Below are 23,752 nucleotides of genomic sequence, written 5' to 3'. Positions count from 1 at the left end.
TCATGTAAAGATACAAGTTAAGTGTTCTCACCCTCACCATCTTGGTATTTTGAAACAAAGAGCAGGAGAATCTGACTGTGAAACTAAGAACACCGTGCTTTCTCGCAGCTTGTTATTGGGCCAATTGTTGGCCAAAAAACCTTCCCTGGGTAGTGTTGTTTCTTGACTCTAATAATAACCATAATTTACAAAATTAACATAATGTTTTAATCAACAGTGACAGAAAATTTCTATTTTTTTCACCAGATGCTTCAATTTAGATACCCTTTTTAAAGTTATCAATTGTAATTCATAAGTACTTCTGTGATACTAACTCACTCTCAGAGCTGAAAGGTTTAGTACGTTTGAGTTCACACACACAGAGTTGTGCTGCAATGTTTTACAAACTGATTGTAGCTGACAGAGAGCCTGATTAGGAGTAGGTGCAGAGGAGTGGATCACAGTATCATCTGCATAAAAATGAAACTTTGCTTTAGTGATATTTTAATGGTCGTCAAACATTTCTCTAGGGGCCACCGGCATGCAAAGAAGGCTGGCCTTACCTCGATGACACGTAGGCTCACTAGGCGAAATGACGATCCCTGTAAAGTCCAGAATACATGGCTTCCACTCGCCCAATCTTTACTCCGAAGATTTGGGCCAGCTTATGCACTCCATTCAGTCTTGAGTTGCGGTTCCTCACCCCGCAGACAGTTCAACACTTGGGTGATGAGACATAAAAGTAATCATATTCCAAATAAACAAAAAAAGAGGGAAGTGAAGCCTGTAGGTGCTTGAGTATCCTCTTCTTGAAAACCCATCATCTCACACCTGCTCCTGTCATTTCATGAAGGGCAATTTAGTATGCCTGGAGGCCCTTCAGACTAGGGCTGTGCGATATGACCAAAATCTCATATCCCGATATAAGAATTCTATCGTCCGATAACGATATAAATCACAAAAATGTATAATTTTCTGTAAATTCTGTGAATCTCGGGCAGCTCGACTTGCGGGAAGTGTTTCCAGCTGCGCGTCATGTAGCTGGAGTCGAGTGTTTTTACAGATGCATGAAACGATACATTTTTAGACATAAGTTGTAACAGCCGCCGTTTTCTTTGTATTTATTACACGGCGTGCTGCGGGGAACAGCCTGTTCTAACGTTTGAGTCTAAGGTTTATTTTTTAGCACCTGGCGGCTCTTTTTTTTACTTCTCATCTGTAAATAATCTGCTCTTTCACCTGCTTCAGTTTATTTTGAAAAGTCTCAACAGGATCTTGAGCTTTATTGTGAAAGGTTTATGTGGAACATAAACAAGCGGACATGCGATGCTGTTACTGTCGTTGTTGCTAACCACAACGCATAAAAACAGGCGCTTGTCCGTCTGTAGTGTGGTTATATAAAATATAAGAGAAAGAGAGAACTTTAAGAAATTAATATAGCCACTACAGTGACCATCAAAAGGATGAAAAAATATTGCCGTAAAGAGTTTATTTTGCGACACCACGAAACAAACGATAGCGTAAAATGAAACGATAGACGTTTTTATATGGTCATCCGATATATATCGTTATATCGAACAGCCCTACTTCAGACCCATACCCTTCACATCCTTTTGGCCAAATCCTTGGGTGGGTGGTACTGTGACAGTATTATGGTTGTTTATATCTAAGATAAATGGCAACAATCTTAGAACTGAATCATGGGACGCACCTTTAGTTAGATGAAGTAAAATAATATTAAGGAAGTTGATCACAGTTACACCGAACATTAGCACAAATCACAGAGAGTGAAGTCAACAGGAAAAGCACACTTATGGGGTTTTTTCAGTTGTCATGTCTGTTAACTAACGTCAGCTCTAAATATCAGATAGATGCATTTCTATAGTAAATAAATATTATTATCCTCAATTCAGTATCTAAACCTCAGCAGTCCTCTGAAACTTTTCAGGAAAATAAATGGTTTATGGAACAAGGGACTGCATATGGAGACATTTGGTACAAGAGATTTTTTTAGTGTTCATGTGACTGAGATATAATCACTCTTGGCAACATAGTATTCTTAATTTCTATCTTGGCTGTATGCTGTCAACAGCCACCCGCGCACACAAACTATTGTTCTTTGTTCCCTCATTAATCATTATTCGTCTGCATGTCTCTGACTCTCGCAGTGTTATCATGGGTCAGTGATGTGATCATGCCTTCTGCATACACAACCGTAGCTGTTACAGTGACACTTGTGGACAGATGGCTTGAAAATACACTGAACCTGACCTGCTGTGTGTGAACACAGTGTGCAAAGATATTTCCAAAGTATGTGTGTGGGGGGTTCCTGCTTTTATGCCTTAAAAGCATGCTGGGGAAGAGAGATTTCTTTAGTAAAAAAATAAAAATAAAAAGACTGCCTTTATTTTAGATCTGCCTGCCTCTATTAGTCCAAATCTGCTGCTATGCACGTTTTGTTATTTTAATAAGATCATTTTTAATTTGTAATGGCTCTCACCTCCTGGATTTGCTTCATATTTCGTATTTAGTAAATTATAGGTGAAGTATTATAGCTATTTGTTTTGGTCGTGAGGATTCAGCTAGATAGTGAATCTGTCTGATGGAGGCATGTTGGGTTTTTTTTTTTTGTTTTGTTTTTTACCTACACGCCCTTTCCCTTCCTACAGTGGTGAGGAGGCTAATGACCTTTGACAGTGTCTGCCAAGAGCTCGGCTTCCTCAGCTGAAGCCAGGTGGTGCAGGCATTTTGCGACCATCTGTAGATACAACTACCTCTATCAACTGCAAGTAAAATTGAGGGCCAGTGTTTTTAAGGATGTGGGTTTTCTTCTTTTCTTCTTGTTTTAAGAACCAGTTAACAGTAGACAATACAGTTGTTTGAGATTTTTGAGATGTCTCGTGTGATTTATAGGAAAAGACAAGCAGTGGTTCTTTGTCAACAGATTAAAGGAGCAAACTGAGCAGACTGTTTAGCATGGTGTGCTTTGATAATAAACCTCGGAAGGACAGAGCAGCTCAGACACAGCGCTGTTCAGGATTAAATAAGGAGAAGTCTGCGATCACACAGTGGAGTTAAAAGCTGCTGTTTATGACTCGAATTACATCAATGGCACAGTGGAACTGACTAAACCGTTTTTTATACACCCAATCTTTTTATGTTTGATCTATGTCTTAATTGGTATATGAGTTAAAGCTGGACCTGAATATTCATCTATTCAGATTTGCATTAACATTTTCCTCTTGGATGAGCAGTTCGCTCTCAGTTATGTATACCCTAGTAACTTCATAGATCTTGTTGTATTATAACTTTAACTAATAGCTGTCCCTGGTACCAGGCTCCTTGCACTCTTGCTTCTGTTAACTTTATTGAAGAGTAGTGTGTTTTCAGTTTTACCTAAATCCAGTAGTTTTGGGCAAATTCGCACATAAATATTTGTGTTGATTGTGAGATTTGTGAAGTCAGACACTTTTCTCTAGTAAAGCAAACTGCAATCCTCCCCTGAATTATCATATTTTATTCAGATAATGAGCACAGAGAAGCAGAGCTACTCCTAGATGGGTCTGTTGCTAGTGTTTGTATACGATCATGTGAGAAGGACAACAAGGTGCTGAGTGAAATGATTACACTCAGTGCTAATCATCAATAAAATGAGATTTAAATGGTTTAAAAAAACAGAACATCATTAGAAGAAAGCTGGTCAGTTATTTGTGGCATCTCGCAAATAACTGAGATGCCACAAATAACTGAGTATATGGGAAACATTGCCTATTTTCCATATATGCTTCCCAGGTAATGTTTCCAGGAAAATACTGCCGATAGGTCTATATACATCACAAATGGATGGATTAGCTGATCTATATTAATATTGAAATTATTTTTCCTTTCTCTAAAAATGATAAATGTCCTAAAAATCCAGTTATAGTTGGGGCCAAATTGCAAAGATCCTGCCAAATCACAGCACAACATTCATTTTTCATACATTTTGCCATGGAGATTTTTCTACATCAGTGGTTCTCATATTTTCTAGCATGCTACACTTGAAGTGAAACATAGTTCACACCCCTCAATTATAAGTTGTTAACAGTAATGCAGGTTGAATTATAGTTAAAGGTTAGCACAAAAGCAGCAGTAAACCGTTGTCCTTATTTTCCCTACAATTTATCAGGCTTAGTTTCTCTCCATGTGTCAACAGTCCTCAATCGTGGTATATGTGGTTTAAAAAAAAAGAGGTTTCATAGCCTGTTATCACTTATGTTTCTCTGAAACTGAAGATAGATGTTAAGTATGAGCTAAGAATAAGTAAAGGCCCCTTACCATACATATGGCTCCTATAGCTCTTGCTATAGCATCTGTACAGCTATGTACAGATGCTACCTGACTGTGCAAACAGTCAGCTCATTAACAGCCAGCAGCCGTGTTCAGAGTAGTATAGTGAGTAGAGACAGATAATTGCAGTGGAGGATGACAGACATTTAGAGAACATCACCTGAAACTCTGCCTCTAGTCAGTATTGACTTTGTATTGATAGTCTTTTTTCAGCTTTAGTTGTATTGTTGTCCTTTGTAACCTGTCATGTTTTTTTGCTGTATTGTTAAACCTTCCCTTTTCTACAACATTATATTTTGGGGTAAAATGTAAATCCTAGAAGAAATGTGAGGAACAGAGGCATGGGAAGAAACCAGATGGACAGTTAAGGCTCGAGGAAGAGAAATAGAGAGATGAACTGTCAGAGAGAAAAGAGGAGAGCATGACTGGTGGTGGAGGAAGTGATGTGAGCAGGCTTCAGGGGTAAAAGACAAGGATCAAAAGCTCACTGAATAGATTTTTTTTGCTTCCCTGAGACACTATGTGCTGGCAGCCAGCTGTTTCAGTTCAGTGAGCATGTATGTGTGCTAGTGCGCTTGTGTGCGAGACAGAGAGGAGGAAATAAAAAGGCATTTTTTGCAGAGTAGTGCCTCCGTATTTTGTCTAGCATTGTCAGGATTAGAGGTGTCTGTTTAATTAACACTGCATTTTATTTTCTTGTATTGCCCTCTCTCACACTCATCCCTTATCTTTTTTTTTTCTTTGGCTCTCTCTGCACTCAAGTACTCAAATTACTCAGAGCTACATTTCACAGAGTCCTGTTTTCAGGTCATTGCTTTCTCAACTCTTCAGATTTTGGAGGTAACCTGTCTATTTGGTGTTTATGTGTTGCCAAGTGAGAAAAGATTCTCATTTCTCAAGGCATCAAGGCCTTTCCAGCATATAAGCGCTCAAAGGAATGCATCTATTCGCAGCAGGTCTGTTTGCGGACACCCACTGTTGTGACTGTGGAGTGTAGTTGCAAACATTTCTCACAAGAAAGTTGTTCAGATCCTTCATGGTTCAAGACTGTATGGATTGGTTTCACTGTTTAGTATTATTCTTCTCTTTTCTTTTTCATAGGCACTCCACCAGTTGTACTATGACCCTAATATAGAAAACAAGAATCTGGCCCAGAAATGGCTAATGCAGGCTCAGGTCTCGCCTCAGGCCTGGCAGTTTTGCTGGGCCCTCCTGAGCCCAGAAAAGGTACATGGTACACAGACTCTCACAAAGACACACATAGATAGAAGAAACTAAGATATTTTCTGTAATTTGCATCCATCTTTTCTTCGTTCACAGGTTCCAGAGATCCAGTACTTTGGCGCTAGTGCACTTCACACCAAGATCTCTCGGTACTGGTCAGATATCCCCACAGACCAGTATGAGTCTCTGAAGAGCCAGCTGTTCTCCCAGATTGCCTGCTTCTCCTCTGGCTCCAAGATGGTGCTCACAAGGCTGTGTGTGGCATTGGCCTCTCTGGCACTCAATACCATGCCTGAGGCCTGGCCTGGCGCAGTGGCAGAGATGGTGCGAGTGTTTCAGGAGGACGGGGGAGGAGTGGACGGACGGGCACGCTGCCTTGCATTGCTAGAGCTGCTCACTGTCCTGCCTGAGGAGTTCCAGACCAGCCGTCTGCCCCAGTACCGGAAAGGACAGGTATCTCTCCAGGCACCCTTTTCTCCTATCTTTGCATCCACTGCAGGTTTCCCTATATTAAATATTTTTTTAAATTTTTAACTCTTTTACTCTGTCCATGCATCTTCAGAGTGTTAATAGTGCTTTATAAGATTTTTTTTGTTGTGGAAATGTGGAAAATTTAAAAAACTTAAACGGCTCACATGCCAGTAGCGACTTCTTGTAGTATTTTATGCAGCCCATGTATTCAACCAGAGTTCATTTTATGCTATGATATGACAACACAAGACTAAGAAAGCTTTAACATTTTTTGCATTTTAGCTACCTCACATTTCTTTCTTTCTTTTATTAAATGTTTTTGAACAACAGTTCTTTCTTTTGACTGGATTTTTTAACTACAGAGATGTTTGTGAGAAAACAATGGTTTATATTCCAAAAAGTATGGTATCCAAGTATTTTATTGCCACCAAAATAAAAGAGACAAATACTAGACCTAAACAAAGCTTTAGCAGTATTAACCCTTTTTATCATTCTCACTCTAGGTTCGGGGAGCCCTGGGACGGGAGTGGGGGTCAGTGTGTCCCTTACTGCAACAACTACTGCGGCGGACAGACAGCCCGGGAGCCGTGAAAGCTCGCGTGCTACGTTGCCTGTCATCGTGGGTGCTGCTAGATGTGCCCCTCAGCGAGAGTGAAGGCCTGGTGCACGACTGCTTTAGTGCCCTGCCCGACCCAGAGCTCTTCGACACAGCAGTAGAGGCAATAGTCAATGCCATCTCGCAACCCGATTCCCAAAGGTGTGTACAAATGTTTGTAAATGTGCATTTATGTTTACCCATTAAAATGGGATTATAACTATAAGACGACATGATAACTATACTGCTACACAAAAGGTTGTGAGGAACTGGTGAAAATACACTGGAGACAAAATGAAAACAGTGAAAGAGAGAGATGAAAAAATCAGTAGCTTAGGGCTGAGAGCAGACAGGGTGGGCACTGGAAGGGCACAAGGGAGGGATGGAAAGAAAGAAGGAAGGAAGGAGGGAGGGATTGATACAGGGCAATCTGACAGCCAGGGGGAGGAGAGCGGCATTTCTCGGTTGGCTGGCGTTGCTATGGTTACAGAGCTGGGGAGAGATGTCATCATGCCCCGGTTGATTCAGACATAGCAGGCACCCATTACCCCTCCCCTTAGAGACAGAAATCTAGAGGGAGGGGGCGATGGGGCGATGCAAAGAGAAGAAAGGATGCTAAGAGACAGGGGAGGGCAAGGGAAGGTGTGAGATGTGTGGAAGGATAAAAGGCTTCATCCTCCATACCTCTGCACGGCTGCACAGACAGAGGGTTGGACCTGTGAAGTTACTGTTGACAATTTGTTTTAAACAACCTGACATTATTCCTAGCAGATGGTAGGAGGACAATTAATGGTAGTGGAGTTACAGGTAGAACATCTTCAGTCTCAACATGACACACACAGCATAAAATAAGTATTTCCAGGCTCCTAGAATAGACTGTTACAAATGTTATCCTTCTGATTTCTTCTGATTTCCTTTTTTTCAGTTATGTTTTTGTTTTTTCTTTTTTTAATGTCATGGTTGTCAGCTCCTCCCAGAAGTCATGTCTTATTAGAAGCGTCTCCTGAGACACATGTGGCCGCTGGTTTTGTTGGTCCATTGTTTAATCATAAGGTTAAAGTAACTCCATAAAATAGTATCTGTTCATTAATGAATGAAAGACAAGGAAACGAATAAATCTGTTTTTCCATTATCCCTTAAAATACTGTCAAAGCCCACATTTTTTTCCATCCTTCACAATCGCTTTTTTAATTCTATTTTATCGCTTCTCTCACTCTACCTCTGATTCTTTGTGCTCTTCCTTTCCCCTTTCTCATCTCTCTCATCAGCACTAAGCCCTCCTCCCTGTCTCTTGTTCTCTCTTTCTGTTTAAACACATTACAGTCAACTCATTTAGGGGGATGCTATTGGTCCAGCTGCATCCTGTTGCCAGGCAACCCATTTCCCCTGTCTCAGAGTGTTGCAGTAATTGCAGAGGGGATCAGAGGTGGGGAGAGGGATGTTGGGGGGGGGGGAGAGCTGGAATGAGAGGGAGAGAATGAAGGCGGAGTCAAGAAAGGCAGAAATTGTATAACATCATGGTAGGAGCTAAAGAGAAGAGGAGATAACTATAAGCGAGCGGAGAGGAGATGGCAGCAGGCTGTCTCAGAGGAATCTCCAGAATGTCATCTCAAGTAAAGGAAGTGGGGAAATGCATACAAATTCATTCTTCCCTTTTAATCACATGACATGCACACCAAGCCTTCCTTTTCTGAGCTAAAAGTGCATGACCTGCATTTGCAAAGCACCTTATTAAAAATGAATGAGTGCATTCTGAGTGCATTAGTGCAGTCTACCGGTCACATGTACACACATGCGTGCTCGCACAGTCAGTTAGGTTAAGTGCAGTTCTCAGTGCAACTCATAGCATTACTTAGACAGCTGAACACAGGATCTAGGCCAATAGATGTACAGGTATGAGATTATTAGATGGAGGCCATATTCATACACATGTGCTTCACAACAGGGTGGATCTCACTCAAGAAAAGGCTGAGTCAGCATGGGCAGCTTAATAGAGGGCTGGACTTCATACAGGACCATAGAACCATCTGCTTGACTCATAAAAGGGTCCTAAAGAAATTAAAATAATAAATCCTTTCTATGACCGCAGCAAGGGATACATTTAACGTGCAACACAGGAGGTACATTGCAAGGGGGGTCGGTTGGGTCTGGACACTTTTCCTGTGGCTGCTGTTAAATTACCACTGAGAAATATTTAATTAGTCAACATAGACAGGAAATCCATGTAGCTATCACAATTTAAAGATGACTTTTTTTTGCGTATGTCAAATAGATGTTTTTTGTTATTGTTGTTTTTTTAAAGATTAAAAAAACATTACTGGCAGATACTGATAATGGAAATAATAGTCAGTTGTGGCCTTAGTGTGCTTCTCTAGTGCTCTAATCTAACCTACAGTTGATTAGGTTGAAATATTTGTTGTTGTTTTTTTATAATTTTGTGTGCTTTTCCAAATGCCGGTATAGTCCCACAACCTTGCTCTGTCATTGATAAATATTCATCGACCTGGACCAACCTCCGTATTGACTTTCTCGTAAAAGATGAAGCACAGGCTCCACAAAAACCCAGTGGGACACACGTAATATGGTTTACATGTATAGCATTCACTCATGCACATAATCTTCTAGTTGACATTCAGGAGCCCTTCATCTCCAAATGTCACTCTTTTTCTTGCTGTCATTAAAGACGACAGGAGAACTGATGTTGTATGATGTCGTCACATGAGCAGCTGTGAGGGGAGCGTGTGGTGCCGTGTGTCACGTCATACGTGTCTTTTAGCCAGAGTGAGGGAATTATAAATGGCTGAGACAGCAGGAAGAGGACAGAATCAAATTTGACAGCAGTGAAGCTGTGAGAAGAAGCTCTGAATAGATTTTCTGGTGGGATTTTTACGGTGGGTGTGCTAGATCAGAGGTTGGACTAACTTGGACTGAGATTTGATTTGAAATAAACACTTGTCTTGGAAAGGAGCAATAAATACATCAACCTAGCTGTGAGCAGTGTGAGTCAGGTTGATATACACCAGTTGAGAGTCCCTAGCCTTGCATCCTGTGTTTTATCTGCTGTATTAAAAAAAAAAAAAAATCATTTTTATTAAACTTTGCAGTTTCATAAATACTGATTGTAGATGTTCTTTGTATTCGTTTGTGTTTATGGGTTGCAGATATGTGAACACTTTGTTGAAACTGGTCCCTCAAGTGCTGGCACTCCAGGAGCAGCTCAGAGAGGCTGTTCAGAATGGAGACATGGAAACCTGCCACGGTATCTGCCGGATCGCCGTCACATTGGGAGAAAACCACTCCAGGTGTGTGTTTATTATAGCACAAACACTTAAAAATAAAGTGATCTTGGTCAGTATTGTTGCTATTAATATTTCAAGAAATTACTTGCCCTTGAAATTTTGAAAGTGGCACTACCTTAACCTACCTTCTTAGGTTACAGGAAATACGAGTTATTTAGTTATTTTTTGAAGTGGTCTTTACCTTTTTGTGTTTCCACACATAAAGGTAAGCATGGTTTTGGGGGAAGGGACTTCTGAGTGGCCATGAAAAAAATCTTAAAAAGCACTTTTTGTTAGTTCAATTTAGATAAGACAAACAACACAAACGGTATTTAAAAGTGAATCTAGATTTAAAAAAAAAAAACAACAACAACAAAAAAACCCCCTCTAATATTAATATAGAGTCCAGAGCAGCATTGGAATTGAAAAAGTGAGAAGAAGCAGGCTGTGGTGGTTAAGCAGCCTAGAAAGTGAATGAAGAGCAGAAGAGGTATTATACAAAGCACTGAATTGGAGAACTGCTTTTTATTTTCTGATTGGTTACTGCGCATATTCTAACACAGCCAACCCCAACACGGTCATCCTGGAAGGTGCAGCTTGCAGAATTTTCAGAGCCAAAGACCAGGCTTCATCTTCATTCTTTATATACAGGCCTCATCCTATCCTCAGTGGCTGCTTTGTGTGTCTGATTCGGTGCTGTCACGCAGACGTGCATCTCTGACAAAGACAGGGAACAGAAAAGAAAGATGGAGACAGCTGAGACATAACCTCATCACTTTTCTTTCTTTCTTTTTTTAAAATAAATTCCTGGGTGTGAAAACAGCTTCTACAACAATAGCAGACTAATTTCCATTTTCATGGGTCTTCAGTGCAGCAGAGTTGCACGAAAACAATGCTTTTTCAAAGTCTTTACAAAGTTATTGAGAAAAAAACTTCCTCCTACTTTGGAGTTGGGATGGGTACCGGTATCCGGTGCCATTATGGCAAGTGTAGTAGGCGGGCCCTTTTAGAGCAGAGCTACAGATTAAAAATGCCCAAGGTGAAGGGTCAAAGTCTGGCTGTACTTCACAGCAAAAGATGCAAACTCAGCAGCCTGCAACAAGTGCTTTAAGGTGATACTGTGCAAAGGAGGTGACTCCTCGAATCTGATGAAACACCTGGTGACTTATAGCATTTTGTTAAAAGCCGAGAAATGCGCCGTATTTGATAGCTTGCTGCGAGACCTCACATCGTGCACATCTACTGCGCATGGGTTGCCTGTGACCCGGAGTTAGCAACATCCCCCAAAAACCCAAAGAGGAGAGTCCTGGCCCCTAGCCCTGCCAGTGCAGCAGAAATGATGATGGATGATGATGCAGCAGCAGCCGTTCTTCTCTGCGTGAGTAGCTTAATGTTGTTCGTGTGTAATTTACGTTGAGTAGGCTAACCACGTTATTACATTAATGCACGTAAGGTGAACTAGCAAACACCGTCGTAGTTACATGCGGCTGTCTTCTTGTTTGATGGCAGATACTCCCTTCACCCTGGCCAAAAAGGCTAAAATGACCAAAGAAAAAGTGGAAAACAGTTAAACATGAGAGGTTTTTGGACGAAGTTTGTGTTTTTTCCATTGATTAAGCACTGCTTCCAGCCAAGAGTGATGCCATAAATCCCCTATAGCGGCAGAAAAGGCTAACATTGTTATCTTTTTACAAAAAAACAGCTGAACATGAGGTTTTTGGACCAATTTTGTGTTTTCCATTCTTTAAGCACCGGTTCGAGCACCGTTTAAGCACCGGCACCGTTTCAAAAGTACCGGTTTGGTACTGGTACAGATAAAACCTAAACGATACCCATCCCTACTTTGGAGGGGAATAAACCCCAAATTAAATCTTGGTTTTTACTGAGCTCAGTTTGTATGAAATAAATCATGCTTTAAACTGTCTTTACACTGTCAGCGTTTTATGTGTTGTTTAAAGAGAGGAGTAGTCTAGTTTAAATGTGTACTAACTTCACTGTGCACTTGCCAAATCACACCTTTCTTCTATCTCTTTCTTTTTCCCTTTACACTCGTCTCTCCCACTCTCTCCAGGACTCTGTTGGAGCAGGTGGATCACTGGCAGAGCTTCTTGGCTTTAGTCAACATGATCATGTTTTGTACAGGCATCCCCGGCCACTACCCAGTCAATGAGACAACGAGCTCCCTCACACTCACCTTTTGGTACACGTTACAAGTGAGTGATGTTCAAATCAGATCTGTACCTCAAGGTTAGATTCTTACAGTATATAAAATGTGTTTATGGGTAATCCCAGTAAGTCTAGATGTTTCTGCTAGTCATGTCTTTACTGGGCATTCAAAACCATCCCTTCCATTAAGTTTTGCTACCTCTTCCATAGTATCACAAAGCTTGCAATTCACTTTTAACAGACTTCATGAGAACATGAGTCATTCTGCACTTCATATTGCACAAATAAACTCTTCTTCGGGCTGTCATAGGTCTTTGTCTTCATTTTTTAAATTATTAATTGCAGCTCTGAAATCATTGGGTTTTGTCTTCTATATTATCTGTTTCATGGTTGGTTTCTATTTGCAGAGCTTGGGTAATTGTGTTATTATTGTAAAATCTAAACTATTAACCAAAATCAGTTCTTGTTTTTTTGTGAACTTTGTGTGAGTCAGATAGATACCTTGGAAGTATTTCAGTCATTTTATGTAAAAGACCATCGATTTGATTCTTCTTTATCTCTTTCTTCTCAGGATGAGATCATGTCATTTGAGTCAGACAAACAGGCCGTATATCTGCAGGTCTACAGGCCAGTGTATTTCCAGCTGGTGGATGTCCTGCTGCACAAAGCCCAGTTCCCCTCTGATCAGGAGTATGCATCCTGGTCCTCAGATGAAAAAGAGCAGTTCCGAATCTACAGGTGTGTTTGTTTGCTTTTGTGTTTGCGCATTTGTATGCATGGATATGACTCAGTCTATTGTACAAGCCCGTTTGTGCCACTGCTGTTGTGTGCAAGTGTTTCGGTGATGGTCTAAGAGTTTCAGAAATTACTCACTGACAGGATGATTGGTCAACAAATGAGCATGTATTCCTCTAATAGACTCTCACTGAACTGACAGCTGAGAGGGCAAAACCTGTCTTGTAAACAGATCAATGGATAAGGTTTCTAGAGTCCGTGCCCCTAAAATGTCTGTCTGTGCACGTTTGTCCTTCAGAGTGGATATCTCAGACACACTCATGTATGTGTATGAAATGCTGGGATCTGAGCTGCTGAGTAACCTGTATGACAAACTGGGAAGATTGTTGACTAATGCAGAGCAGCCTACATCATGGCAGGTGGGTGAGACATAGACACATAAACAAGCAAAGAAGTAATCTAAGCTATTTTCAGTTTCTTTCAGTGTTGCAAAAGAGCCTGGACTGAAAATGTGTCATGGCAGATATAATTCTTTTTTGAGGCTAGCACCTGTAGACTTATATAACCTAAATAGACGTAAAAGCGAAATGTGTAATCACAAAAACAAAAAACATTTTGATTTCAGTTTTGAATTATTTTTTCTTTCCAATGTTTTATTTATTTATCACTTCTTCTTCTTTTAATCCATTCCTTAAGCTATTATAATTGCGTCACCTTTCTTATTTTGTACACAAATACATTGATACGCTTCTTCTTCCTCCTTCAGCACACAGAAGCTTTGCTGTATGGCTTCCAGTCCATAGCAGAGACGATAGATGTGAATTACTCTGACGTTATCCCAGGCTTGATAGGTCTCATCCCCAGAATCAACATCAACAACGTCCAGTTAGCAGACACAGTGATGTTCACAATAGGTAAGACAATAAAGATAATAAAATGAATATCAAATGTAAATAATGGTAATTCATGTGACTAGACAGTTGTGGTGCATACAGAAAAAACACACAAATAGTTTGTTGATCTGTATCTGAATTCTAGGTGCTCTCGCTGAATGGTTGGCAGACCACCCAGTGATGCTTAGCAGTGTCCTTCCCTTGGTGCTACAAGCTTTAGGAAACCCAGACCTTTCTGTGTCTTCAGTGTCAACCCTCAAGAAAATCTGTAGGGAGTGCAAATATGACCTACCCCAATATGCGACAAACATAGTCGCTGTCTCACAGGTGTGTGGATATTATACGCTTGTGTACTTTCTTCCAAATTGTTCCAGGATTTAAGAAGTTGATAATCTAACTGCTTCCTTCTTCGTTTTTGGAAGCTAAGGTGTTGCAGATTTTTGTAATGTTCTTGTTTTCCAGAAATAAGTACACTTTGAACTGACTTCAGTTGGATTATTTTGGATTACTTTTTTATTGCTATTTTGAGATGTTTTTGTTGAGCTCTCAAAATCATACAGCCTTCTTTCTCTCTCTCTTTTTTCCCATCAAGGAGGTGCTTATCAAGCAGATACACAAGGTCAGTATTTACCGTGTCACGTTCAGTCTCTGTTTCTGTCTCTGTCCTGGCACTCAGTTTAGAAGTGACAATTAAATGAGAAAAGCTGTGAAAGGATTATGTGACATGTTTGCAGCCTGTAGTCTGAAGATTATGTGTTGTGCAACAATCTGTTAGCTATGTCTGTATAGATCTTTGTGATGATTTAAAGCTTGCTTAAACTAAAGCTAAACCTACGATTCCTTCCTCTTGCAGACAAGTCAGTGTATGTGGCTCATGCAGGCTCTTGGCTTTCTGCTCTCTGCTCTCCCCGTGGAAGACATCTTAAGAAACCTTCACTCTCTCATAACCCCCTACATTCAGCAACTGGAGAAACTAGCAGATGAGACGGTACGTATACAAACCAACGTGAAACGGCACACACAAACAGAGCGCAGGCACAGTTGGATTCTGGCCAATAGGAACAGGCCTTGTGTCTGTGTGGTGTCACTGCAGTGGAACATATCTCTGCGGGACCAGATTGGATTTGACCCTGCACCATGGGCTAGTGACTCACATGGAAGTAGCAAAGACACCCTTTCTCTTACTCATGGAAACATCCACAGGATAAAAGCAGAGTTGGGAAAATAAAATTGCCTACACCAATGTACTTACAGTAGGTCATGCTTGTGAGCAAACAGTCAGGCAAAAGAAAATTCATGACTCTGTTTAAATGTTACATCCAATAAACTGTCATACTGGATAGTACAAATATAGAGCTGTTCCTGTCTAAAAATAGTCTGATATTTACTGTTTGTGGAACAGAACAGGTTTTCTCCTGATCGCTTGTTTTTGTGTGTGGTATTGTTTGTTTTTATCAGTACAGACCCTGGATGGGCTGAATAGAGATGTCAGTTTAGATGAAGCTTTTCATTTCTGTGTCTGTCTCTGGCCCTGTCTCACCTCCCATCCTTCACAAAATATGCACACACAGTCAAACCATGTCTTACCCATCCTCGTTTCCTCCCCCTCTTATTGTTTTCTGTCTTGCTTTTTGATGTATCGGCATTACATCAGACTAGGAAATCAGGTGGTGTCTGGTGCCGGACAAATAGTGGCACCTAGTGGGGAGACCTTCGGGTTGCATTACGTCAGGGGTGAATGACCATGACATGTGATGGGGGAATAAATAACTGATGGAGGCACTTGGGGGCTGTTGAGAAGCATTTGTCCATGAACTGTAGTTCAGCTGCAGTTGTTGCAGGATTAGCATGGGACTGTCAATGGATTTGAAGGAGACATAAAAGATGTGGCTCTTAGAGGGTGTGGCAACTACATGTTTGTTCTCTTTGTTGCAATTTGGTTGTTACATCTCCACCAAAAATGGCAATTATTAACCACTGCCTGTGAAACTCCTACTAATGTTTTTACCTGTGATGGTGTGTTTGTGCTAAGTGTGTTTGCATGGGTGGGTGTGATGATGCCTTTAAGAAAAGTGGTATGACAACAAGACAAAAAAAAAATTTAATTATTTTTTTCACTTGAAATTGTAATTGAAAATATGATAATTTAACAGTTTAATTGTAAAGATATAAATATGAAAGAACAAATTTAACCTAACCGTAACATTGAGTTTATTATTGCTGAATAGATTATTTAGTGTCAAATTTCATTTATTGTTTTTATTTACACTTCACTTCTTACCGCCTTGAATTGTTGATACCTTTGAATCATTCTTAAAACTGTTTCTTCTGTTCGCAATTGTAATTGTGCCAACATGTCTTAGTTTTCAAGATTTGTTTGTGTCTTAAATAATTAAGCAGTTATAGATTTCAAGGCTGACACTAATGCTCTTAGTCAGTCTGGGTCCTGGCATTAGGTTGTAAATGAGCAAATTTCCAATTAGAAGTAATCTGTTTCTCTTTTTTCGTTGTTCCTTCAGCCTAATCCTTCTAATAAGTTAGCAATCATCCACATCCTGGGGCTGCTGTCCAACCTATTCACTACGCTCGACATTAGCAAGCAGGATGACGAGTCAGCGGACGGCTCAGCGCCACCTGTCAAAACAGCCCCACCTCCACCAGGACCAAACCCGGTCAGTCACAGCACACAGTCATCACTTTAATTAGAAGTGTTGCGTGAATGAACAGTTTCTATGGCTGTCGTCAATGAGCTGAATCTGTATTTGTCAGATTTGAGCTAATATAAACACAGAGAGTGTACCATTTTACAGCTTTATAGCATGACACACTCTAGTTAAGTAGACATGGAAAGCAGTGAGATGCATAGCCCTTGCAGCCGTTTGACTTTAATTCTGTACAACCCAACCCCGTGCTGTCTCCGTCACTGAACACATCAGGATGTCACTGAATAAACTCATGACTGGGGATTTATACTTCTATTTATAACAATAACAATCATAGCCACACTATATGGACTCACAGATGTCAGCAGATTATGGTTAATGATGTCTGTGTGTTTCAGGTCGTGGTTGTTTTGCAACAAGTTTTTGCTCTCATACAGACGGTACTCAGCAAGTGGCTCAACGACTCACAGGTTGTAGAGGTGAGTTGTTAAGATGTGCAATGCATGCCTTTATATTTTGTCTATATTTTATGTAACTAATCCTGTAATATCCCTCAGGCGGTGTGTGCCATCTTTGAGAAGTCAGTGAAAACTCTGCTTCATGACTTTGCTCCCATGGTTTCTCAGCTAAGTGAGATGCTTGGGCAGATGTACAGTACCATTCCGCAGGCTTCAGCCCTTGACCTCACCCGACAGGTACACACACATTTTGGTCAGAGATTTAGACATATATGAGTATCTTTTCATTTGCTTTTAAAGCTCTAAAGCTTTGTTAAAAGTGGTAGTGTAGGAGTTACAGAGCTATGTGCCAGCAAGTCCAAGGTTAATGAGAATGCTAAATAACATTGTAAGTCATGATCCAGAGTTTTGGTATTTATTCATCACCAGACTTTCTAGTAGGATTTATGTTGCCACATAACTGAAACATGTTTTTATTACTGATTACATTTTCCTTCAGGAGGTTAAGCAAGAACACTATGAACCTATTAAAAGCAGTTACTGACAGTTTAGTGCTATTTATAATGTCAAATAAATGTGTTAGGTTTTTACTCCACAGAAAAAGGTCTGGTGTATTTATTTACAGATGGTATTTATTCCAATTTTTTTATTATTTGCAGCTTCACAGCATATGTTTTAAGTTAAAGTTTGTAGCCTAAGCAGGAAGGTTTCTGCAGAAGAAACCTAATTTTTCTTTTTTCTTCCTTTTTTTTTTTTTTTTTTGTCCGTTTCTTTTAAAACTCAAATGCAAGTCCAGTTGAACGTGTGAATGTCTACTTACTAAACAAGTGTCAATTATGCCAATTTCCACAGATAAGAAAAATCCAGAAATACTGGAGGAATTAAAAGTAATAATACAAAGCTTGTTTTTTATCTCTCCACTGGGTAACAGTAAAGAAAGAAAATAGAAGAATATGTGCTTGCCTTCTAAAATGAATCTAAAAAAATCCCTCCAGTCCCCAGCCACTTTGTTCGGTACACCTGTTCAGCTGCTCATTAACACAAATATCTAATCAGCCATCATGTCAGCAGCTCAGTCAGTTTAAGCAAGTGGACATGATCAACATGACCTGCTGAAGTTCAAACTGAGCATCAGAATAAGGGGTAAAAAGCTGATCTAAGTGGCTTTGATTCTGGTGTGGACAAGCTGGTGCGAGTATTTCAAAAACTGCTGATCTACTGGGATTTTTGCCACACAACTGTCTCTGAGGTTTTCAGAGAATAGTCCAAATGCCTTGTTGATGCCTCAGGTCAGATGGGAATTGCTGGACTGCTTCAAGCTGATAGCAAGGCAACTCAAATTACCACTTGTTACAAGCAAGGTCTGAAGAACATCTCTGAAAGCAGAACACATTGAACCTTGAAGCAGATGAGCGTTTGCAGCAGCAGGTCACACCAGGCATCACTCCTGTCGGCAAAGAATGAGAAACTGAACATAAAATTTATAAAACAGTCTCACAAAAATGTCATGAATATGAACCAAAATCTCTGAGGAATGTTTCCAGCACCTTGTTTAATCTATGCCACAATTAATTAAAGCAGTTCTGACAGGAAAAGGGGGCCGAGCTCAATACTAGTGAAGCCTACCTAATAAAGTGTCTGGTAGTCAGTAATTATCTGGTTAGATTGTTGCCTGTTTAAAGTCCTTTCTTCATACTGCAGCCTGTTTTCCTTTGAGTAACCCAGTTTTTTATGTGTAAGTAAAAATAGTTTTTAATGTGAGGCCCTGCTGTTTCAGATGGTGCATATCTTTGCCAGTGAGACAGACCACTTCCCACCCATCAAGGCTCTGTTTGAGCTGGTTACTTCGGTAACACTGTCCATCTTCCAGCAAGGTAGGGGGTCCTGCAGGGGCGGGAGTGTCAGTAATATAAACGGTTTCTGTTAAAATCAGGTAGGTTTTTTTTCTGAAAAAGACAGAAAAGCTGCACATTATTTGGCTCTAATTTAATAGTTAGTTAATCTTTCCTTTACATTCTGCAGAGGTAGACCTTTAAATCGTGGACGTATAATTTTCACAACATATTGTGATTTATTTTGGGGGTTTTTTTGTCAGGCACCTAAAAAAAAAAAAAAAATTGCCTGAATGTGCACATGCTCCTTTTTTGAGTACATGTTTCTAGTCGTATTTGATTTGACAGTTTTTGATTTGGTTTAGCAGAGGTGGTTTTATTTCATGTCCATTGATGCTTCCTGCTAAGAATACTTGTGCAACATAGTAGATTTTGCTAACAGGTCAGCCTGGGAGCATAAAAAAGAAAACAACAAAAAAGGTTACAGGTCATCGGACTCCACAGTCGACCTTTAGACATTCACTCTAATTACTCAATAATGTGAGCGGAGTTGTCTGTCTGCTTGGTGTGTTGACAGAGAGTCATAAAAGCAGACCTTTTTTTCCACTTATGATTCAAGTCATTTTCAGATTATTGCTATCTGCTACTATCTTGTAACAGTTGAGATGTTGTCATGATTCTGTTCAATAGGGGAATTTATTTATTACATTTATTTGTCTTTTACATTTACAAACCAATGTAAGTATTTCATTGAGGAAAAGTTTCCTCATATGCGTAACCCGGGGGCTAGAGTGATTATTAAATATTTGACATAAATGGACATCTTCGAGTCGATATCTCCTCTTTCATTAAACATGGCTTTGAGTATTGTTGCCAAGTCTGTCTGATACTCCCCTTCCCTTTGTGTTGTCCCCTTTTCTTCTCCCCCTTTTCCTGTTTTGACTGATTAAGTAATGGCTGCCTCTCCTCCCTCCTCTAAACTCTTGTTTTCTGAGCAGGTGTCCTGCAGTAGTATTAGTACTGGATACAGTCACAGCAAAAAGACTAGCTTTTTTCAGTTGACATATAACATAGCAGGGAGGGCTTGCTCCATACGACTGCAACCACTGTTGTCCAAGAATTAGTCAGGCTCACTGTCACAAACCTTTTGAATAATCCTGAATTGTCTCGGAAGTGTTCCTGTGTGGTAGTGGGCTGGAGGAGGGTATCGAGCAGGAAACTTTGTTTGGAGTCTGGGAACAGCCAAAGCTGGGCGCTCACTACATCTGTTTTCTTTTATCCAGAAAAAGAAAAAGTTGGAGTCCCTCCAACGTCAACCTTTCACTATTGGATTGATCCCGAAAGTCAAAAATTTCAATGTGGATTCTTCCGCTTTTACAAGAGATGTGTGTTTAACTCTGCATCATATGTTTTCAGAGCCTTGTAGTCTGTGTCCAGCATAAAGGGAGGTCGTGATAAGTGAAGCTGTCCTTAATGTTAAATGTGATTCCTATTGATGCTGTGGGCTCTCATTTGAACCAATGGGGATGTTATTGACTAGTGCTGAATGGACCCTTTACAGTAACCTTCACCTCTGAGGTGCTCGTTTAAATGAGAGGAAATGCTTTGCTTGCTATTTGATGGTGTTGATGTCGGCGGCGCCTCATGAGGAGGAGATAAAAGAGGGTTCATTCTGGTTTGGTGCCTTTTTTTTTCTCCTTGTTTTTTCCTCCTCCAAGCTGTAACAGTAACAGAGGTGCCTCCTGGGTTCCCACTCCAAACACACTTTTGTTCTTTTAGGTTTGTTCTTTTTCTCTCGTTACTTCTTTCCGTTTCTCTCTCCAAACAGACCCATGTCTTTGTCTTCTGCCTGTGTTTTGTTTTTGGTTGGTCTCTTCTTCCAAGACTCTGCCAAAGCTTCATATGCCCCTCCCCCCCTTCTCCCCTTCGTTCCTTACTCACGTGTGAATTATTTCAATGAAATATTTTTGAGTTCTCTTTTATTTCCACATGACTGTTGAATCTATTAAGTTGCTGTTTGTATATTATTCTTATTCTCTTATGATTTCTTAAGTTTCATCTTTATTATATTTTAGGACCCAGGGATCATCCTGATATTGTTGATTCATTTATGCAACTCCAAGCTCAGGTGTGTTTTTGGTTTCTTATTTCATTCACTTTGGGTTTCTCTCTCTTTCTCTTTTTCTAGTTCCGACCTGTTTCTCTGTCCTCTTCTCTCTCTATATAAATATACCCTTTTCTGTTCTTTGTTACATAGGCAAGGCAGTGGAATGTAACACACGAGGGGAATGTTTGAAAACGGGACGTTTGTCTCTCCTCAAACGCTTTTGATTCTAACAGTCTCCTCACCACAAAAACATAGCGCTGTACTCATGTAGAGTTTTTATTTGCCCTGTAGAAATGAGCTTTATCTGTGCAGTGTGCCCAGTACAGTAAGGAAAAACAACCAAAATCCTTATTTTGTAAGTTCAGGTTATATTCAGGTAATCAGCTAATAAAACATTTTTTATGGCCTCTTGCAAAAATGCAGGATTTTCTCTTCTCACTGCCAAGTTACCATCATCACATAACCAGTCTTGTTTCAGTAAGATAACAGGGCATTTTTAAAATGACCCTGGGTTTTTTGGAAGGGTTTTATACCCTCTGATGTCTTAAATTCTCATGACACATGCCATGTAAACCCTTAACCAGTTACTACTTTATAACAAAAGATCAAGAGGACTTGTTTGAAGTCATTTTGCAATAAAATCCACCACCTGACACACTTAAATCGTATTATGTCTTTAACCATTTTCCCTAAAGTCAACACCAGGGTAGATTTCCTCATCTGGAAAAAATAAATCCACAAACTCAGAACCTCAGAGGAAATATTTTAGTTGATGCGGCGCTCATGGGAAGGATGATGCAACAGTATGAGTATCAGCATTGTGGTCTCAGGTGACTGATTAGTCTCTGAGCTGAGTCCTCCTCTGAAGTCATTCCAGCCCAGAGCCAATCAAAGCCCAAATGAATTAATATTCAACTAATATTAATCAGTTCAGACAAATTGGCTGATGGCTCTCCCGTTTTATATTTTTGTCTTTCGTCTTCATTCTTCTTCCTTGGTTTTCTATCTTTGGATAGATCTGACCTTCATCTCTCCCTTTCCCTTTCCCTCTCTCCCTCTCTCCTCTCCTCCATCCTGAATGAGTTCATTATTATGAGATGAGTTGTCTTTCTCTTTATCTGCACATGTTAATTACTTACACACTTCTGTTGCATATTCAATCCAGTCAACCAAAAACAAGGAATGTAATGTTTGGAATACAATTGAGTTCAAGAAACGAGCCCAAAACCACCATTGCTTTTAGTTTGACTTAAGTTTTCAAATGATTTCAAAGTTTGATTTTGTGCAATTTGTTTGTTACACCTGCCGACTTCTGCATTGGAGGATCTCTGTATGAGTTTGCATATAGTTCTTCCTAAACAGACGGAGAGAGAGTATTGCAGCCTGGTAGGCAGATCTGGCTCCTTGCCCGTGTTGCTGTCAGATCTGACTACCAGGCTTAGCGGGTATTGTTGATACCAGAAATTTGAAGGATCTTATGCAGTGGAATGTGGTGAAGCAGTACCGATTGGGTCGGGCCGACAAAAACATACTCTGTTTAATTCCTTTATCTGCTTTTAGGCCCTCAAACGGAAGCCCGATTTGTTCTTGTCTGAGAGCCTCGACGTGAAAGCAGTGTTCCACTGCGGTAAGTTTGCACATGATTTAGACAACCATACACACTGTTGTGTGTTTTGCTACAGTTTCTGTGAATGTGTGCTTGTCAGTACAAAGTACAAATTGTAAATGTTTGACACCAGCCTTCAGTAGTTTCTGTCTCCCACTTCTAGGAGTTCTGTCACTCAAATTTCCTGAGGCTCCGACTGTCAAGTCAACGTGCTTGTTCTTTGTAAGTACACACACACACACACACACACACACACACACACACACACACACACACACACACACACAGAGCTTAAACCATACGAGTGTGTTCAGAAGTGAGTCATTTGTCTTTAAATTTGACGATTCTCTCTGTGTTCCTGTCTTAGACTGAACTATTACCCCACTGCTCAGACGTGCCTCCATTAGCCAGAGTGGTGCAGGAGGACGGCAAGCTGTTGGTACAGGCCGTTCTGGAGGTGAGAAGCACCACATTCACACCACAGAAATGTTTCATCATTTCAGTGATCCTGCAGTTTGCTGTGTTCTTACACTCCAAACTCTTCTTCCTCATTTACTGCGATTAAGTCCCTGATGTAATTTACCTCCTCTGCTCTCCCCAGGGCATTGGAGGTGGGGCGTCTCGGAGTCTGATGGACCAGTTTGCAGATGTGCTGTTTTGTCTGAACAAGCACTGCTTCTCTCTTCTCGCCGTGTGGTTGAAAGAGGCGCTGCAACCTCCAGGATTCCCATCATCACGGATCACAGCTGAGCAGAAAGATAACTTTTCACACCAGATACTCAGGTAACACCACTGGACACACACATCCATAATGTCATCCTTTTATTTGGTCTCACTGAGATTTAACATATGAAACAAATACAGAAACGCACAGTAAAATCGAGGGAGTGTGAGACTCACATCATATGCGATAACACTTTAAGAACAAGTAACATCACATTGACCAAGAGGACTGTTCTGCATCACCACCAACTCTGACAGTTTCAGGTCCTTCTGTAGATTATTCCAGAAAAAAGAGGTGCCATACTTCAAATTTCAAGTAAAATTCAAATTTTTTTTGTCACATAACATATGCATACACAGTATGACATGAGGTGAAATGCTTATTGCTGTGCCATGCCCGACCATTAAATTACCATTACTTGAGGCATTGTCACATCTGTTGTTCATTTACTCTGGTCCTAATCTGTTGATGAGTTTGTAAACTTATAACGTGTTCACTGTGATAGTTTGTCACTACAAACCACGCGAGACTGTTCAGTATGATCATTGGCTAGATATGTCTGGAGTGTGAGCAACAACAGTAAATACGGATGCTGTGTTCTGAACTGTTGGAGATTTAAGTTAAGTTCACAGTTGCTAGCCCGTACAGACCACAGCACGTATATTGGACCTTGTTACTTCCCAGAATACACG

General features: G+C 40.4%; 1 protein-coding gene across 2 annotated transcripts in view; it reads left to right on the top strand.

Annotated features, from left to right (window-relative positions):
- LOC146546555 (importin-13-like) overlaps nucleotides 1-23,752 on the top strand; it is a 29,491-nt gene that overhangs the window by 3,203 nt on the left and 2,536 nt on the right. The window contains exons 3-22 of one of the 2 annotated variants that reach the window (XM_085264246.1): nucleotides 5,410-5,535; nucleotides 5,629-5,985; nucleotides 6,507-6,760; nucleotides 9,760-9,900; nucleotides 11,948-12,089; nucleotides 12,614-12,780; nucleotides 13,076-13,196; nucleotides 13,544-13,691; nucleotides 13,816-13,997; nucleotides 14,263-14,289; nucleotides 14,524-14,658; nucleotides 16,190-16,342; nucleotides 16,732-16,812; nucleotides 16,891-17,028; nucleotides 18,569-18,665; nucleotides 20,699-20,751; nucleotides 22,291-22,357; nucleotides 22,500-22,558; nucleotides 22,704-22,793; nucleotides 22,938-23,119. In XM_085264246.1, coding sequence (XP_085120372.1) covers nucleotides 5,410-5,535; nucleotides 5,629-5,985; nucleotides 6,507-6,760; nucleotides 9,760-9,900; nucleotides 11,948-12,089; nucleotides 12,614-12,780; nucleotides 13,076-13,196; nucleotides 13,544-13,691; nucleotides 13,816-13,997; nucleotides 14,263-14,289; nucleotides 14,524-14,658; nucleotides 16,190-16,342; nucleotides 16,732-16,812; nucleotides 16,891-17,028; nucleotides 18,569-18,665; nucleotides 20,699-20,751; nucleotides 22,291-22,357; nucleotides 22,500-22,558; nucleotides 22,704-22,793; nucleotides 22,938-23,119 — 2,720 coding nt within the window. Of the gene's footprint in view, nucleotides 1-5,409; nucleotides 5,536-5,628; nucleotides 5,986-6,506; nucleotides 6,761-9,759; nucleotides 9,901-11,947; nucleotides 12,090-12,613; nucleotides 12,781-13,075; nucleotides 13,197-13,543; nucleotides 13,692-13,815; nucleotides 13,998-14,262; nucleotides 14,290-14,523; nucleotides 14,659-16,189; nucleotides 16,343-16,731; nucleotides 16,813-16,890; nucleotides 17,029-18,568; nucleotides 18,666-20,698; nucleotides 20,752-22,290; nucleotides 22,358-22,499; nucleotides 22,559-22,703; nucleotides 22,794-22,937; nucleotides 23,120-23,752 lie in introns of those variants that run through there. The other variant, XR_014890664.1, reaches the window with a different exon arrangement.

Source organism: Mchenga conophoros, linkage group LG23, assembly GCF_057382185.1.
Source record: "Mchenga conophoros isolate Kocher_MC1m ecotype Shallow Benthic linkage group LG23, M_conophoros_male_GT1.1, whole genome shotgun sequence".
NCBI classification, from domain to species: domain Eukaryota; kingdom Metazoa; phylum Chordata; class Actinopteri; order Cichliformes; family Cichlidae; genus Mchenga; species Mchenga conophoros.
The sequence above is the reverse complement of the archived record's forward strand: the minus strand, read 5'-3'. Positions and strand labels throughout refer to the sequence as shown.